At 54.7% G+C, this 18,140-nt stretch overlaps 1 protein-coding gene across 1 annotated transcript in view; it reads left to right on the top strand.

The window, feature by feature from the left end:
- Window positions 1-321: 321 nt before the first annotated feature.
- LOC141146130 (uncharacterized) overlaps window positions 322-18,140 on the top strand; it is a 28,195-nt gene continuing 10,376 nt past the window's right edge. The window contains 4 exon segments of the mRNA XM_073632884.1: window positions 322-345; window positions 9,347-9,380; window positions 9,383-9,472; window positions 12,926-13,027. Coding sequence (XP_073488985.1) covers window positions 322-345; window positions 9,347-9,380; window positions 9,383-9,472; window positions 12,926-13,027 — 250 coding nt within the window.

Genomic DNA, 18,140 nt, shown 5'->3' on the forward strand with positions numbered 1-18,140 from the left:
CATTCCTCTCCCCCTCCACCATACAGAGACCCCGGACCCCTCTCTGTGTCTGCACGATGGTATAGGAGAGCGATATACAGACATGGGGGTCACGTGTTACACTGAGGACCTCCCCCTCCATACAGGATAACCGGACTGCCTGCACTGGGGGGCGGAGCTACAGCACGTTCACTACCTGATTGGCTGGGGAGAGCGGGATGTTTCTTCGGTGTTCCTGTGTCCCCGCCCCCTGCCGTGCTCCTCCTCCCGGTGACGTCACTTCCTGGAGGCCGCCATCTTGTCTGTGTGTCTGATCAGCTCCGCCCTCTCACCCGCCGAGACATGGCCGGAACTACCGACAGCCGGGTGAGTCCTCCGATCTGTCCTACCGATCGTTATCCGTCCTCTGTGTCTACGTCCTACCCCTCCCACCCCCCCCCCATCCATCCTCCGATACACAACCTGTCCGCCCCCTCCCCCCATCACCGCCTGAATATATATATATATATATATATATATACTCCGATCTGTATACATCTCCCCTCCCCCCAATATACACCCCTCCCCCCCCCAATATATATGTATACTCCTCACAGACCCCCCACTATATCACCCCTCCCCCCCCATCACCGCCTGATATATATATATATACTCGATCTGTATACACCCCCCCCTCCCCCCCAATATATATATATATATGTATACTCCTCACTGACCCCCCCAATATATCACCCCTCCCCCCATCCATCCTCCGATACACAACCTGTACTCCCCCCCCCCCCCCCCCCATCACCGCCTGATATATATATATATATATATATATACTCGATCTGTATACATCTCCCCTCCCCCCCAATATACACCCCTCCCCCCAATATATATATATACTCCGATCTGTATACATCTCCCCTCCCCCCCAATATACACCCCTCCCCCCAATATATATATATACTCCGATCTGTATACATCTCCCTCCCCCCCAATATACACCCCTCCCCCCAATATATATATATACTCCGATCTGTATACATCTCCCCTCCCCCCCAATATACACCCCTCCCCCCAATATATATATATACTCCGATCTGTATACATCTCCCCTCCCCCCCAATATACACCCCTCCCCCCTCACGCCTGATATATATATATATACTCCGATCTGTATACTTCTCCCCTCCCCCCAATATATATATATATATGTATACTCCTCACTGACCCCCCAATATACACCCCTCCCCCCAATATATATATATACTCCGATCTGTATACACCCCCCCCCAATATACACCCCTCACCTGATCCCCTCCCCCCCCAATATATATATACTCCTCACTGACCCCCCACTATATCACCCCTCCCCCCACTCATCACCCCCAATATACACCGATCTGTATACCCCTCCCCCCCACCTGATCCCCCCCAATATACACCCCTCCCCCCACCTGATCCCCCCCCATATACACCCCTCCCCCCACCTGATCCCCCCCAATATACACCCCCCCATCACCCCCTAATATACTCCGATCTGTATACATCTCTCCCCTATATATATAATATACTCCTCACTGACCCCCCAATATATCACCACCGATCACCCCCAATATACGCCAATCTGTATACATCTCCCACCCCCTCCAATATACTCCCCCCATCACCGTCTGATATATACTCCTCACTGACCCCCCCCAATATATCACCCCTCCCCCCACTCATCACCCCCAATATACACTGATCAGTATACATCTCCCCTCCCCCCCTCCCAATATACACCCTCCCCCCAATATATCACCCTCCATCACCCCCTAATATTCTCTGATCTGTATACATCTCTCCCCACTATATATACATACACCCCTCCCCCAATATACACCTCCCCCCTCTGATATATCACCTCCCATCCCCCAATACACCGATCTCTATATATCTCCCATCCCCCCAATATATATATATATATATATCCCCCCCAGTATACGATCGGTCAGTGTGGGGGATCTTCTCCTCCTCTAATCACCAAATTCTTCACACCGATCATCATAATAATAATCATCATCAGACTTCCCTGGAGGGAGAACGATGATCTAAGTGGAAGGTTTAGGAGATGCGGCCTCTGACCTCGGCGGGCTCTGACCTCTGACCTCGACGGGCTCTGACCTCTGACCTCGACGGGCTCTGACCTCGCGGGCTCTGACCTCGGCGGGCTCTGACCTCTGACCTCGGCGGGCTCTGACCTCTGACCTCGGCGGGCTCTGACCTCGGCGGGCTCTGACCTCTGACCTCGGCGGGCTCTGACCTCTGACCTCGGCGGGCTCTGACCTCGGCGGGCTCTGACCTCTGACCTCGGCGGGCTCTGACCTCGGCGGGCTCTGACCTCTGACCTCGGCGGGCTCTGACCTCTGACCTCGGCGGGCTCTGACCTCGGCGGGCTCTGACCTCTGACCTCGGCGGGCTCTGACCTCTGACCTCGGCGGGCTCTGACCTCGGCGGGCTCTGACCTCTGACCTCGGCGGGCTCTGACCTCTGACCTCGGCGGGCTCTGACCTCGGCGGGCTCTGACCTCGGCGGGCTCTGACCTCTGACCTCGGCGGGCTCTGACCTCGGCGGGCTCTGACCTCTGACCTCGGCGGGCTCTGACCTCGGCGGGCTCTGACCTCGGCGGGCTCTGACCTCGGCGGGCTCTGACCTCGGCGGGCTCTGACCTCGGCGGGCTCTGACCTCTGACCTCGGCGGGCTCTGACCTCGGCGGGCTCTGACCTCTGACCTCGGCGGTCTCTGATGGTCCGGTGTATCGCACCAAAACTTCAGAGCTTCTTGCCGGTATGAAGAGCTCTCACATGCATGCGCAGGAGTGACATCATCACGGCTCCGGCCAATCGCAGCCCCGGAGCCCACAAACCCGGAAGAAGATGTCACCCCCCACCGGTGACCACAGCGGGGTCTTCATTCTGAGGCAGTTCATAATGGTTGGTTTGAACACTGTTTACACGGCTGCGCGCGGGGGGGGGGGGATGACTTGCGTATGCGTTCCCTTCTGTGCACGAGCTCGGCGGGACGGGGCACTTAAAAATGTGTTATATTTTTTTCCCTTATTTATTTATTTTTTTTACACTGTCCCTTTAAAAAAAAAAATGTTTTGTATCACTTTAATTCCTATTACAAAGAATGTAAAAATCATGACAGGTCCTCTTATATATGAGATCCGGGGGTCAGAAGAGACGTCACATCTCATATTTACACTAAAATACAATTTAAAAAAAAAAAGGTCCCTTTTAAGGTCGTTGGGCGGAAGTGACATTTGCGGTCGCTGCCGTCATCCAATGGGTGTGGAGCTGAGTGGAGGCCATTTTTCTCTCATGACTTCATGTCCATCAGGGGAGAGGACCCCATTGTGACCATGAGGGGGGGAGGGGGGCACCTCTCCCATCGCTGATAAAAGTGATTTTGCGGCAAATAGGCTCCGGAGACAACTTTTATCCTAAAGAGGACCACCCGGCATTGAAGAAAATTCTGGGTTATGGCAGCGATCTGCCCCTGTTATCTGCAGCCTTCCTGCCCTCCTCTCTACTCCTGTGTCGTCCTCCCCCCTCCCCTCCCTGCCTGTCTGCTCCTGTGTCGTCCTCCCCCCTCCCCTCCCTGCCTGTCGGCTCCTGTGTCGTCCTCTCCCCTCCCTGCCTGTCGGCTCTGTGTCGTCCTCTCCCCTCCCTGCTGTCGGCTCCTGTGTCGTCCTCTCCCCTCCCTGCCTGTCGGCTCCTGTGTCGTCCTCTCCCCTCCCTGCCTGTCGGCTCCTGTGTCGTCCTCTCCCCTCCCTGCCTGTCGGCTCCTGTGTCGTCCTCTCCCCTCCCTGCCTGTCGGCTCCTGTGTCGTCCCCCTCCTGCCTGTCGGCTCCTGTGTCGTCCTCTCCCCTCCCTGCCTGTCTGCTCCTGTGTCGTCCTCTCCCCTCCCTGCCTGTCTGCTCCTGTGTCGTCCTCCCCCCTCCCCTCCCTGCCTGTCGGCTCCTGTGTCCGGGCCCGCCGCACCCCCACCACCACCACTAATATACACACCTCCCCCCACTGATCCCCCACCACCAATATACACACCTCCCCACTGATCCCCCCACCACCACCAATATACACACCTCCCTCCACTGGTACCTCTCACCCCCCACCACCACTGATATACCAACCTCCCCCCACTGATCCCCCTCACCCCCCACCACCAATATACACACCTCCCCCACTGATCCCCCTCACCCCCCACCACTAATATACACACCTCCCCCACTGATCCCCTCACCCCCCCACCACTAATATACACACCTCCCCCACTGATCTCCCCCACCACTAATATACACACCTCCCCCACTGATCTCCCCCCACCACCATATACACACCTCCCCCCACTGATCCCCCCCACCACCAATATACACACCTCCCCCACTGATCTCCCCCACCACCAATATACACACCTCCCCCACTGATCCCCCTCACCCCCCCACCACTAATATACACACCTCCCCCACTGATCTCCCCCACCACTAATATACACACCTCCCCCACTGATCTCCCCCCACCACCAATATACACACCTCCCCCACTGATCTCCCCCCACCACTAATATACACACCTCCCCCACTGATCTCCCCACCACCAATATACACACCTCCCCCACTGATCCCCCACCACCAATATACACACCTCCCCCACTGATCTCCCCCACCACCAATATACACACCTCCCCCCCACTGATCTCCCCCACCACCAATATACACACCTCCCCCACTGATCTCCCCCACCACCAATATACACACCTCCCCCACTGATCCCCCCACCACCAATATACACCCTCCCCACTGATCTCCCCCACCACCAATATACACACCTCCTTCACTGATCCCCCCCACCACCAATATACACACCACCCCCCACTGATCCCCCCCACCACCAATATACACACCTCCCCCACTGATCCCCCCCCCCACCACCAATATACACACCTCCCCCACTGATCCCCCCCCCACCACCAATATACACACCTCCCCCACTGATCTCCCCCACCACCAATATACACACCTCCCCCCACTGATCCCCCCCACCACCAATATACACACCTCCCCCCCACTGATCCCCCCACCACCAATATACACACCTCCCCCCACTGATCCCCCCCCACCACTAATATACACACCTCCCCCAGTGATCCCCCCACCACTAATATACACACCTCCCCCAGTGATCCCCTCTTATCTCCCCATTATACACCTCCCCACTAATATACACACCTCCCCCACTGACCCCCCCCCCCACCACCAATATACACACCTCCCCCCCACTGATCCCCCCACCACTAATATACACACCTCCCCCACTGATCCCCCCCACCACTAATATACACACCTCCCCCCCCACTGATCCCCCCCCACCACCAATATACACACCTCCCCCCACTGATCCCCCACCACTAATATACACACCTCCCCCACTGATCTCCCCACCACCAATATACACACCTCCCCCCCCACTGATCCCCCCACCACCAATATACACACCTCCCCCCCACTGATCCCCCACCACTAATATACACACCTCCCCCACTGATCTCCCCCCACCACCAATATACACACCTCCCCCCCACTGATCCCCCACCACCACCAATATACACACCTCCCCCACTGATCCCCCCCCCCCACCAATATACACACCTCCCCCACTGATCCCCCCCCCCCACCAATATACACACCTCCCCCCACTGATCCCCCCACCACCACCAATATACACACCTCCCCCCACTGATCCCCCACCACCACCAATATACACACCTCCCCCCACTGATCCCCCCACCACTAATATACACACCTCCCCCCACTGATCCCCCTCAACCCCCCCCCCCCCACTGATACCCTTCACACACCCCCCAAACAGACTAATAACCCCCCCCATTCTCCCAATACATCGATCCCCTCTGCCACTGGGAGCTAGCAGGGTCAGGGGTCAAGTTCTGTGGCAGGGTAGAAGGGTGGGCTGTTGCAGGGTCAGAGGTAGAAGGGGGGGACCTGTGGCAGGGTAGGAGGGGGGGACCTGTGGCAGGGTAGGAGGGGGGGGCCTGTGGCAGGGTAGGAGGGGGGGGGCCTGTGGTAGGGTAGGAGGGGGGGGACTTGTGGCAGGGTAGGAGGGGGGCCTGTGGCAGGGTAGGAGGGGGGGCCTGTGGCAGGGTAGGAGGGGGGGGGCCTGTAGGAGGGGGGGGGGCCTGTGGCAGGGTAGGAGGGGGGGGGGGCCTGTGGCAGGGTAGGAGGGGGGGACCTGTGGCAGGGTAGGAGGGGGGCTTGTGGCAGGGTAGGAGGGGGGGCCTGTGGCAGGGTAGGAGGGGGAGGGCCTGTGGCAGGGTAGGAGGGGGAGGGCCTGTGGCAGGGTAGGAGGGGGGGGGGCTGTGGCAGGGTAGGAGGGGGAGGGCCTGTGGCAGGGTAGGAGGGGGGGGCCTGTGGCAGGGTAGGAGGGGGGGACCTGTGGCAGGGTAGGAGGGGGGGCCTGTGGCAGGGTAGGAGGGGGAGGGCCTGTGGCAGGGTAGGAGGGAGGGGCCTGTGGCAGGGTAGGAGGGGGAGGGCCTGTGGCAGGTAGGAGGGGGGGGCCTGTGGCAGGGTAGGAGGGGGGGACCTGTGGCAGGGTAGGAGGGGGGGGGCCTGTGGCAGGGTAGGAGGGGGGGACCTGTGGCAGGGTAGGAGGGGGGGACCTGTGGCAGGGTAGGAGGGGGGGGGCCTGTGGCAGGGTAGGAGGGGGGGACCTGTGGCAGGGTAGGAGGGGGAGGGCCTGTGGCAGGGTAGGAGGGGGGGCCTGTGGCAGGGTAGGAGGGGGGGGCCTGTGGCAGGGTAGGAGGGGGGGGGGGCCTGTGGCAGGGTAGGAGGGGGGGGCCTGTGGCAGGGTAGGAGGGGGGGACCTGTGGCAGGGTAGGAGGGGGGGACTGTGGCAGGGTAGGAGGGGGAGGGCCTGTGGCAGGGTAGGAGGGGAGGGCCTGTGGCAGGGTAGGAGGGGGAGGGCCTGTGGCAGGGTAGGAGGGGGAGGGCCTGTGGCAGGGTAGGAGGGAGGGGCCTGTGCAGGGTAGGAGGGGGGGGACCTGTGGCAGGGTAAGAGGGGGGGGCCTGTGTCAGGGTAGGAGGGGGGGGCCTGTGTCAGGGTAGGAGGGGGACTGTGTCAGGGTAGGAGGGGGGGACCTGTGTCAGGGTAGGAGGGGGGGGCCTGTGGCAGGGTAGGAGGGAGGGCCTGTGGCAGGGTAGGAGGGGGGGCCTGTGTCAGGGTAGGAGGGGGGGGCCTGTGGCAGGGTAGGAGGGGGGGCCTGTGTCAGGGTAGGAGGGGGGGACCTGTGTCAGGGTAGGAGGGGGGGACCTGTGTCAGGGTAGGAGGGGGGGCCTGTGCAGGGTAGGAGGGGGGGCCTGTGGCAGGGTAGGAGGGGGGGCCTGTGGCAGGGTAGGAGGGGGAGGCCTGTGGCAGGGTAGGAGGGGAGGCCTGTGGCAGGGTAGGAGGGGGAGGACCTGTGGCAGGGTAGGAGGGGGAGGACCTGTGGCAGGGTAGGAGGGGGAGGACTGTGGCAGGGTAGGAGGGGGGGGCCTGTGGCAGGGTAGGAGGGGGGGACCTGTGGCAGGGTAGGAGGGGGGGCCTGTGGCAGGGTAGGAGGGGGAGGGCCTGTGGCAGGGTAGGAGGGAGGGGCCTGTGGCAGGGTAGGAGGGGGAGGGCCTGTGGCAGGGTAGGAGGGGGGGGCCTGTGGCAGGGTAGGAGGGGGGGACCTGTGGCAGGGTAGGAGGGGGGGGCCTGTGGCAGGGTAGGAGGGGGGGGCCTGTGGCAGGGTAGGAGGGGGACCTGTGGCAGGGTAGAGGGGGGGACCTGTGGCAGGGTAGGAGGGGGGGGCCTGTGGCAGGGTAGGAGGGGGGGACCTGTGGCAGGGTAGGAGGGGGAGGGCCTGTGGCAGGGTAGGAGGGGGGGCCTGTGGCAGGGTAGGAGGGGGGGGCCTGTGGCAGGGTAGGAGGGGGGGGGGCCTGTGGCAGGGTAGGAGGGGGGGACCTGTGGCAGGGTAGGAGGGGGAGGGCCTGTGGCAGGTAGGAGGGGGAGGGCCTGTGGCAGGGTAGGAGGGGGAGGGCCTGTGGCAGGGTAGGAGGGGGAGGGCCTGTGCAGGGTAGGAGGGAGGGGCCTGTGGCAGGGTAGGAGGGGGGGACCTGTGGCAGGGTAAGAGGGGGGGGCCTGTGTCAGGGTAGGAGGGGGGGCCTGTGTCAGGGTAGGAGGGGGGACCTGTGTCAGGGTAGGAGGGGGGGACCTGTGTCAGGTAGGAGGGGGGGCCTGTGGCAGGGTAGGAGGGGGGGCCTGTGGCAGGGTAGGAGGGGGGGGCCTGTGTCAGGGTAGGAGGGGGGGGCCTGTGGCAGGGTAGGAGGGGGGGCCTGTGGCAGGTAGGAGGGGGGGGCCTGTGTCAGGGTAGGAGGGGGGGCCTGTGTCAGGGTAGGAGGGGGGGGCCTGTGGCAGGGTAGGAGGGGGGGGCCTGTGGCAGGGTAGGAGGGGGGGCCTGTGGCAGGGTAGGAGGGGGGGCCTGTGTCAGGGTAGGAGGGGGGGGCCTGTGTCAGGGTAGGAGGGGGGGGCCTGTGGCAGGGTAGGAGGGGGGCCTGTGGCAGGGTAGGAGGGGGGGGCCTGTGCAGGGTAGGAGGGGGGGGCCTGTGTCAGGGTAGGAGGGGGGGACCTGTGTCAGGGTAGAAGGGGGGGACCTGTGTCAGGGTAGGAGGGGGGGGCCTGTGGCAGGGTAGGAGGGGGGCCTGTGGCAGGGTAGGAGGGGGGGCCTGTGGCAGGGTAGGAGGGGAGGACCTGTGAGGTACCTGTGGCAGGGTAGGAGGGGGAGGCCTGTGGCAGGGTAGGAGGGGGAGGCCTGTGGCAGGGTAGGAGGGAGGGGCCTGTGGCAGGGTAGGAGGGGGAGGCCTGTGGCAGGGTAGGAGGGGGAGGACCTGTGGCAGGGTAGGAGGGGGAGGACCTGTGGCAGGGTAGGAGGGGGGGGCCTGTGGCAGGGTAGGAGGTCGGGGGAGGGCAGGGTCGGAGTTCAGGGGGCCTGTGGCAGGATGGGGGGGGGTCTGTTGGAGGTCGGGGGGGTCTGTAGCAGGGTCGGACCTTGTGACGTAGCAGTCGGAATTTCCCATCTGCCCCACATGAACACAGCAGTAGTGTACTCAGAGGAAGACTGGGAGGGGACTTGTCAGACTGCCTGCACAGACCCCGCCCCCTGCACTTCACTGCGCATGCATGTGATGGAGGACTGCTGGGAGTGGCTTTTCTTCTGGTGTGTGACGTGTCCTGGGGGCCGATGGCTGCGTCATCCTAAGAACACGTGACCTCCCCTCCCCCCCACTAACTGCTCTTCTGTTTTGCAGGACCCCATCACATTCGATGATGTTGCCATTGTCTTCTCGGGGAAGAGTGGGAGATGCTCAATGACCAGCAGAGGGCGCTCTACATGGAGGTGATGAAGGAAAACTACGAACATTTCATCTATTTAGGCAAGTCAACATTCCATCGACCTTCAGAGAGTTCCAATGGGAAGAATTGGAGAGTTTTCTGCTTCTTACATCCAATTCTGTTCTCTTTACAAACCTTCGGGGTTCTCCTGTCTGGTAGCTCCTCCCCCTTCCCCTCCCCCTCCCCCAGTGTGTGCCGTGTCTGTAGAGCATCCAGAAAGTATTCACAGGGCTTCACTTTTTCCACATTCTGTTATCTTACAGCCTTATTCCAAAATGGATTCAATTCATTATTTACCTCAAAATTCTACAAACAATCCCCATAATGACAACGTGGGAATATTTTGTTTGAAATCTTTGCAAATTTTTTAAAAATAAAAAAGGGAAAAACAATCCCATGTACATCCACAGACTCCTCCCATGTACATCCACAGACTCCTCCCATGTACATCCACAGGCTCCTCCCATGTACATCCACAGGCTCCTCCCATGTACATCCACAGGCTCCTCCCATGTACATCCACAGACTCCTCCCATGTACATCCACAGACTCCTCCCATGTACATCCACAGACTCCTCCCATGTACGCGAGTATCACAGGCTCCTCCCATGTACGCGAGTATCACAGGCTCCTCCCATGTACGCGAGTATCACAGGCTCCTCCCATGTACGCGAGTATCACAGGCTCCTCCCATGTACGCGAGTATCACAGGCTCCTCCCATGTACGCGAGTATCACAGGCTCCTCCCATGTACGCGAGTATCACAGGCTCCTCCCATGTACGCGAGTATCACAGGCTCCTCCCATGTACGCGAGTATCACAGGCTCCTCCCATGTACGCGCTGTAATTGGTTGCAAAGGAACTTCACCAATATATTGAGCAAAGGCTGTGATAGTTCTGTACGTGGGAGGAGCCTGTGAGAGTTCTGTACGTGGGAGGAGCCTGTGAGAGTTCTGTACGTGGGAGGAGCCTGTGAGACTTCTGTACGTGGGAGGAGCCTGTGAGACTTCTGTACGTGGGAGGAGCCTGTGAGACTTCTGTACATGGGATTTTTTCTTTTTTATAAATTTGCAAAGTTTTCAAACAAACTTCTTTCATGTTGTCATTATGGGGGATTGTTTGAAGAATTTTGAGGAAAATAAAACTGATTATGGAATAAGGCTGTAACTAGAGCTGTACAATTAATCATTAAGAATTGAAATTGCTTTTTTTTTTTTTTTTTTTCCGAACTTCAAAACAGCATGTCGGGATTCTTTCTAACAAGTGCAGAGAGTTCTCACAGCTGGAAGGAAAAAAAAATCCAGGCAGCCTGCCAAGTTTTATGACATCACCTGAAACAAAGTATCTTTTCGTTCTTTTAGGAAAGAACTCCATAAATAAGGGAAGTTTAACCACTTCAATACCGGGGGGCATTTATACCCCCTTCCTGCCCAGGCCAATTTTCAGCTTTCAGCGCTCTCTCACTTTGAATGCCAATTACTCAGTCATGCAACACTGAACCCAAACAAAATTTTTAGCATTTTTTTTCATACAAATAGAGCTTTCTTTTGGTGGTATTTAATCACCACTGGGGTTTTTTATTTTTTTTGCGACAGAAGTAAAAAAAGAGCGAAAATTTTGAAAAAAAAAAAACATTTTTTTTTTTTGTTTCTACGATAAAATCTTGCAGATAAGTAATTTTTGTTCATAAATTTGGGCCAAAATTTATACTGCTACATTCTTTTGGTAAAAATAACCCAAATTAGTGGATATTATTTGGTCTCTGTGAAAGTTATAGAGTTTACAAGCTATGGTGCCAATCATTGAAAATCGATCACACCTGATGTACTAATGCCCTATCTCATTTCTTGAGGTCCTGAAATGTCAGGAAAGTACAAATACCCCCCAAATGACCCCTTTTTGAAAAGTAGACAGTCAAAGGTATTTAGTATGAGGCATGGTGAGTTTTTTGAAGTTGTAATTTTTTCCCACAATTCTTGGGGAAATGAAGAATTTTTATTTATTTTTCACAAAATTGTGATAAGTTATTTCTCACACACAGCATATGCATACTTCCAATTACACCCCAAAATACATTCTGCTTTTCCTCCTGAGTATGGTGATACCACATGTGTGGGACTTTTACACAGCCTGGCCACATACAGAGGCCCAACATGCAGGGAGCACCTTCAGGCGTTCTAGAAGCATAAATTACACCTCTAATTTCTTAACGACCTATTACATTTGTGAAGACCCTGGAAGCGCCAAGACAATGGAATTACCCACAAAATGACCCCATTTTGGAAAACAAACACCCCAACGTCTATTCTATGAAGCATTATGAGTCTTTTGAATTGTTCATTTTTTTTCACATAAGTCTTCAGAAAACGTGGAAAAAAAATTTAAAACGTATTTTTTTACACAAAGTGGTCAGTTTATAAGATATTTCTAACACATAGCATGTATATAGCAAAAATGACACCCCAAAATACATTCTGCTACTCTTCCCGAGTATGGCGATACCACATGTGTGTGACTTTTACACAGCCTGGCCACATACTGAGGCCCAACATTGAAGTAGTATCTTTAGGCGTTCTAGGTGCATAAATTACACATTTCATTCCTACCTATCACACTTCTGAAGGCCCTGGAGCACCAGGACAATGGAATTACCCACAAAATTACCGCATTTTGGAAATAAAACACCCCAACGTAAATTCTATGAGGCATGGGATGGCTTGGTGACAGGTACTCGGGTACTCTCATAGCCTGGTGACAAGTACTTTGATGGGTGATGACAGGTACTTTGATGGCTGGTGATGGGCGTGCACGTGGACGGTACATGTGACCGGCTGTGATTGGACACAGCCGGTCACATGGTAAAGAGCCATTTTTTATTGGCTCTTTACACGGATCTGGGATGGGCTGTGTCCGAGGGACACGCCTCATCCCCGATCGCCGGCGAGAAACCAAAGACGTCATATGACGCCCGCCTAGGGTGGGAGATCCCATCATATGACTATGGCCCGGTATTGAAGTGGTTAAAGAACAAACCTTTTTTGTTGCTTGCAAGTAAAAATCATTATTTTCTGCTAGAAAATTACTTGGAACACCCAAATATGATATATTTTTTTTTTTAGCAGAGACCCTGAGAATAAAATGTTGGTTGTTGCAATATTTTATGTCACGCCGTATTTGCACAGCGGTCTTTCAAACGCATTTTTTTTTTAAAAAACGAAACCGGTAAAGTTAGCCCAAGTTTTTTTTGTATAATGTGAAAGTAGATGTTACACTGAGAGAATCGCAATCTTTATTCTAAGCAAAAAATAATTTTGATTCTCATTTTAGCCAGAATCACGCAGCTCTAGCTGTAACATAACAAAATGTGGAAAAAGTGAAGTGCTGTGAATGCTTTGCGGATGCTCTGTATGTCTGTGGAGCGTTCAAATGCAACAAATATGGCAGATTATCCCATGTACTCATCTCTTCCTTCTATCTCCGGTTTTTCCTCTCAGGGTTGAAGGTCCCCATCATTCTGTCCTGGCCGCAGCACAGCAATAAGGCTGCCAGTGAGACGGTGGCCCAGAAATCATCACCTGAACCCACCAATCATGAAGGTACGAGGTTTTCCAAACATCTTCTCCAGCTGTTTGTTTTATGAATAGTTCTGGGGGCACTGACACCAATGATGGGGCACTATTCCTCCCACTGACACCAGTGATGGGGCACTATTCCTCCCACTGACACCAATGATGGGACACTATTCCTCCCACTGACACCAATGATGGGGCACTATTCCCCCCACTGACACCAATGATGGGACACTATTCCTCCCACTGACACCAATGATGGGACACTATTCCTCCCACTGACACCAATGATGGGGCACTATTCCCCCCACTGACACCAATGATGGGACACTATTCCTCCCACTGACACCAATGATGGGGCACTATTCCCCCCACTGACACCAGTGATGGGGCACTATTCCTCCCACTGACACCAATGATGGGGGCACTATTCCTCCCACTGACACCAATGATGGGACACTATTCCTCCCACTGACACCAATGATGGGGCACTATTCCCCCCACTGACACCAGTGATGGGGCACTATTCCTCCCACTGACACCAATGATGGGGGCACTCTTCCTCCCACTGACACCAGTGATGGGGCACTCTTCCTCCCACTGACACCAGTGATGGGGCACTCTTCCTCCCACTGACACCAGTGATGGGGCACTCTTCCTCCCACTGACACCAGTGATGGGGCACTCTTCCTCCCACTGACACCAGTGATGGGGCACTCTTCCCCCCCACTGACACCAGTGATGGGGCACTCTTCCTCCCACTGACACCAATGATGGAGCACTCTTCCCCCCCACTGACACCAGTGATGGGGCACTATTCCTCCCACTGACACCAGTGATGGGGCACTATTCCTCCCACTGACACCAGTGATGGGGCACTATTCCTCCCACTGACTCCAGTGATGGGGCACTATTCCTCCCACTGACACCAATGATGGGACACTATTCCTCCCACTGACACCAATGATGGGGGGCACTATTCCTCCCACTGACACCAATGATGGGGGGCACTATTCCTCCCACTGACACCAATGATGGGGGCACTATTCCTCCCACTGACACCAATGATGGGGCACTATTCCTCCCACTGACACCAATGATGGGGGCACTATTCCTCCCACTGACACCAATGATGGGGCACTATTCCTCCCACTGACACCAATGATGGGGCACTATTCCTCCCACTGACACCAGTGATGGGGGCACTATTCCTCCCACTGACACCAGTGATGGGGGCACTATTATAGTCACCAAAGGGTATGTCAGGGGCAAGGGATTAGCCTAAGGGCACAAAGTGGGTGCTTTCTGCACCTTAAGGCCTGAAGGACTTAACTATTCTTGGACCTGGAAGGACTAACAAACAGCCCCCCACTTGCAGAAGTAGAGGTGCACCTTCCTGCAGAAAGTTTGTCAGCAGGCTTAGCCAGTTTCTGAATTCATAGCCTTGTTTAGCTGCCTGAAAGTCGGGCTCTGGGGTCTTAGGGCACCCATCACAAATATAAACAAAAAAAAGGCTGAGACTCGGCCAACCTCTTCCTGAACCTCCTGTGTTTAGGCAGGAGCACGCTCTGGCTTCTTGTGGCATCCATTCAGGTGGTATCTAGTGTAGATCCAAAGAGACAACGTCCCTTGAAAGGCCAGTCAGTGGCTCTATGGAAAGGACATCGCTGTCCCATTATCTTAGCCTAAGTGCTCTGCCCATCTCTATTGACAGCAGATCCATGAAGTACAGCAGTTTGGATGCTTGTTACAGGCCAACACAACTAAAACCCGAAGCTTCAGGTACCTGTACCAAAGGCTTCATTAAACGGGTTCACCCCTTTGGTGGAGAGATCCTTCTAAAGGGATCCAACCAATTCTGCCATGGTTTTACCGATTAAGGTCACAGCTAAATCAGGATGCTTGTAGCATACTAGGATTTAAGGATGGATTCTAACTGCCTGTCGGTATGAGGTAAACACGCCTTCTATCTACCTTCTGGTTTTTCTTTTACGTTTGGTCACTAGTGGATCCACAGTAAGTGTAAACCACTGCAGAGCACTTTCAAAACACTCCCATGTATGGCCCAGGACCCTTCAGGGTGCGTCCAGTCTGTACAAAGGAATACCTTGAATAACGGGATGTGGTGGAAAGGTCTTTACAGCTGTAAGAGCTCTGAAAGACCCAAGGCTGGAGACAAGTAGGGTGATCCTCCAAATGAAGTAAAGTAGGCACTACATCAAAATGGCCATAAATCTCTTGTAGGTTTAAGAGGATGGTAAGGGGACTGCAGTGCCCCAAGAAAAGTTGCATCAGGACTAGACTTGAGATTGAATTTGAATCAGAGAGGGTCAAAGCACTCTGTGACCCTGCCTGTTCTAAGGCCGCAGAAAGGCCAGAGGTAGGTCTTGCAGGGGATGGCGCTGAAGCATGCTTACAGCCTCTTCCACCAGTATCTACGAGGAATTGGACCACAGAGTCTAGAGTAGATGTAGAGATCCCTGATAGGATGGGGGACGTGGCCTTACCATATGAAGCTGAAGGGTAGACCCATTTATTAATTTATAGGGTCACTGGAATCCAGACTGCAGGCATAATTTCTCTGAGAGCAGAATGAATAGTGACCAGATCAGAGTTCCACCTGGTGCTTACAAGCGGGAGCAACACTCAACCCAGTGGATGGCATCGGGGCTCAGTCCCTCACTGTTAGCACTTACTGCATTAGAAACCAACAGTGGTAAAGCAAGGTAGCTCCCGGTGCTTCACCAAACTGTTACCACAATTGTCTACAATGTCTTTGTACGATGAAGTATCAGGAGGACCCTTTACTGGAGACACCTGAACTCCATCATTTGAAAGAGTGTCCACATCCTTTGGGCCATATAATGTACGATATCTGTTTGGAGTGGGATGACCCTATTGCCATTATTGGTAGAGTTCTTTAATCATGAACCTCAAGGAGAGGACTGATGTTGGATGAGAAGATCAGGCTCACAATTGGCATTCGAAAGGTGTTCAGTAGGGTTGAGGTCAGGACACTCCCATTCCTCCAAACCAAACCGGTCAAACTATGTTTTTATGGAGTTGTCCCCTATGTGACTATAACATTCTCCACTCTTCTGGGAGGACTTTCCACAAGATTTTGAAGGGTATCTGTGGGAATTTGTTCGTTCTGTGAGATCAGGTAATGTTGGGTGAGAAGACCTGGATTACATGTTGGGCTCCAAAAAAGACCTGGCGTGAACAGCATTCCAATTCATCCCAAAGGTGTTCTGTAGGGTTGAGGTCATTGCTCTGTACAGGACACTCAAGCTCCTCCACATCAAACTGGGCAAACAATGTTTTTATGAAGATTTTGGTTAAGAAGACCTGGCTCATTCCATTTTGTCCCAAAGGTGTTCATTAGGGATGAGGACAGGGCTCTGTACAGTAGGGGTGTTGAAAATGATCGCCGCATCGATGCATCGCGATTCTGCCCTTCCCGATTCGGCATCGATGCGGTATCCGGCCGTAATCGATTATGCATGACGTCATTACGGCTCCTCCCCCTCCCCCCGCACAGCAGTGCCAGCTGGAGATGACAAGCCACTGATCGGCTGGCTAAGCCTGGCGCCGTTCCCCGTCAATGGGAGATGTATCCTCAGCTACTGCCCCCACCCAGGCTCTCCCCCTACTCAGACACTGGACAACGTCCTCTCTTATCTCCCCGATGTGCGGGGCGCAGAGCCCCACGGAGCTGTGAGACAGATCACTGTAGCTGTCATCACATCCGTGGGAGTGGCAGGACAATCGGGGTTGCCAAAGTCTCTGGAGATCCTGCACTGTGGGGGACATTGCAGTGTTTCCAGCCCCCCATTATCCCTGTGACAGTTTGAGGATACAGACTGATTTCTCCCGTCCGTAGGACAGGAGAATCAGTGTGTACATTTAGGGGCTGGTGGCTGCAGCTGAGCGGAGTGTCTCTGACACTCGTCTCACACAGCCCAGCGAAGCTCACTCCCCCCTCCCAGCAACGGACAGATGATTACGATGCATACAGCTGCCCTCCTCCTCCTCCTCCTCTCTCCCCCTGTGTCTGCCCAGCCCGCCCACTCTCCTATCCCGACACAGCTGTGAAGGAGAGAGAGAGGAGGGGGGAGGGGGTGTGCGCGGGAGATACGAAGAACAGTCAGCAGCTCCACATTCCAAGCTGTGTGAACTTACAGCCTCGTCCCTGAATAAGTGAGCATTGCATTGTTCATTACACATTCATTACTGAACTGTCCCTTTCTCTCCCCTATCTGTCTCCCTCCCCCACTCTGTTCTTCCATGATCCAGTTAGCACTAAGCCACTTATGCAGCCCATATATTGATCTTTTTTTTTTTTTCGTTTGGTCATTACACTGAAAAAAAAAAAAAAAAAAGATCCAATTCCTCATCTACACATTCCAGGTGGATGGGGGAATCCGACACTGGACCAGTGGGCGAACAACCAGGGTTGCTGTCCTGGCACCGCTATTGACAACGCTGGTCTCTGTCTCCATGGCAGCAGCAGCGCATTATAACCCAATGCTGGCTACTTGGTGCATCATGTCTGCAGTCTGACCATCTCCTGTATCACGTCTGCAGTCTCTGACCATCTCCTGTACTATGACTGCAGTCTCTGACCATCTCCTGTACTATGACTGCAGTCTCTGACCATCTCCTGTACTATGACTGCAGTCTCTGACCATCTCCTGTACTATGACTGCAGTCTCTGACCATCTCCTGTATCATGTCTGCAGTCTCTGATCATCTCCTGTATTATGACTGCAGTCTCTGATCATCTCCTGTACTATGTCTGCAGTCTCTGACCATCTCCTGTATTATGACTGCAGTCTCTGATCATCTCCTGTACTATGTCTGCAGTCTCTGACCATCTCCTGTACTATGACTGCAGTCTCTGATCATCTCCTGTATTATGACTGCAGTCTCTGACCATCTCCTGTATCATGTCTGCAGTCTCTGATCATCTCCTGTATTATGACTGCAGTCTCTGATCATCTCCTGTACTATGTCTGCAGTCTCTGACCATCTCCTGTACTATGTCTGCAGTCTCTGACCATCTCCTGTACTATGTCTGCAGTCTCTGACCATCTCCTGTACTATGTCTGCAGTCTCTGACCATCTCCTGTACTATGTC

This window comes from Aquarana catesbeiana, linkage group LG05 (assembly GCF_042186555.1).
Source record: "Aquarana catesbeiana isolate 2022-GZ linkage group LG05, ASM4218655v1, whole genome shotgun sequence".
NCBI classification, from domain to species: domain Eukaryota; kingdom Metazoa; phylum Chordata; class Amphibia; order Anura; family Ranidae; genus Aquarana; species Aquarana catesbeiana.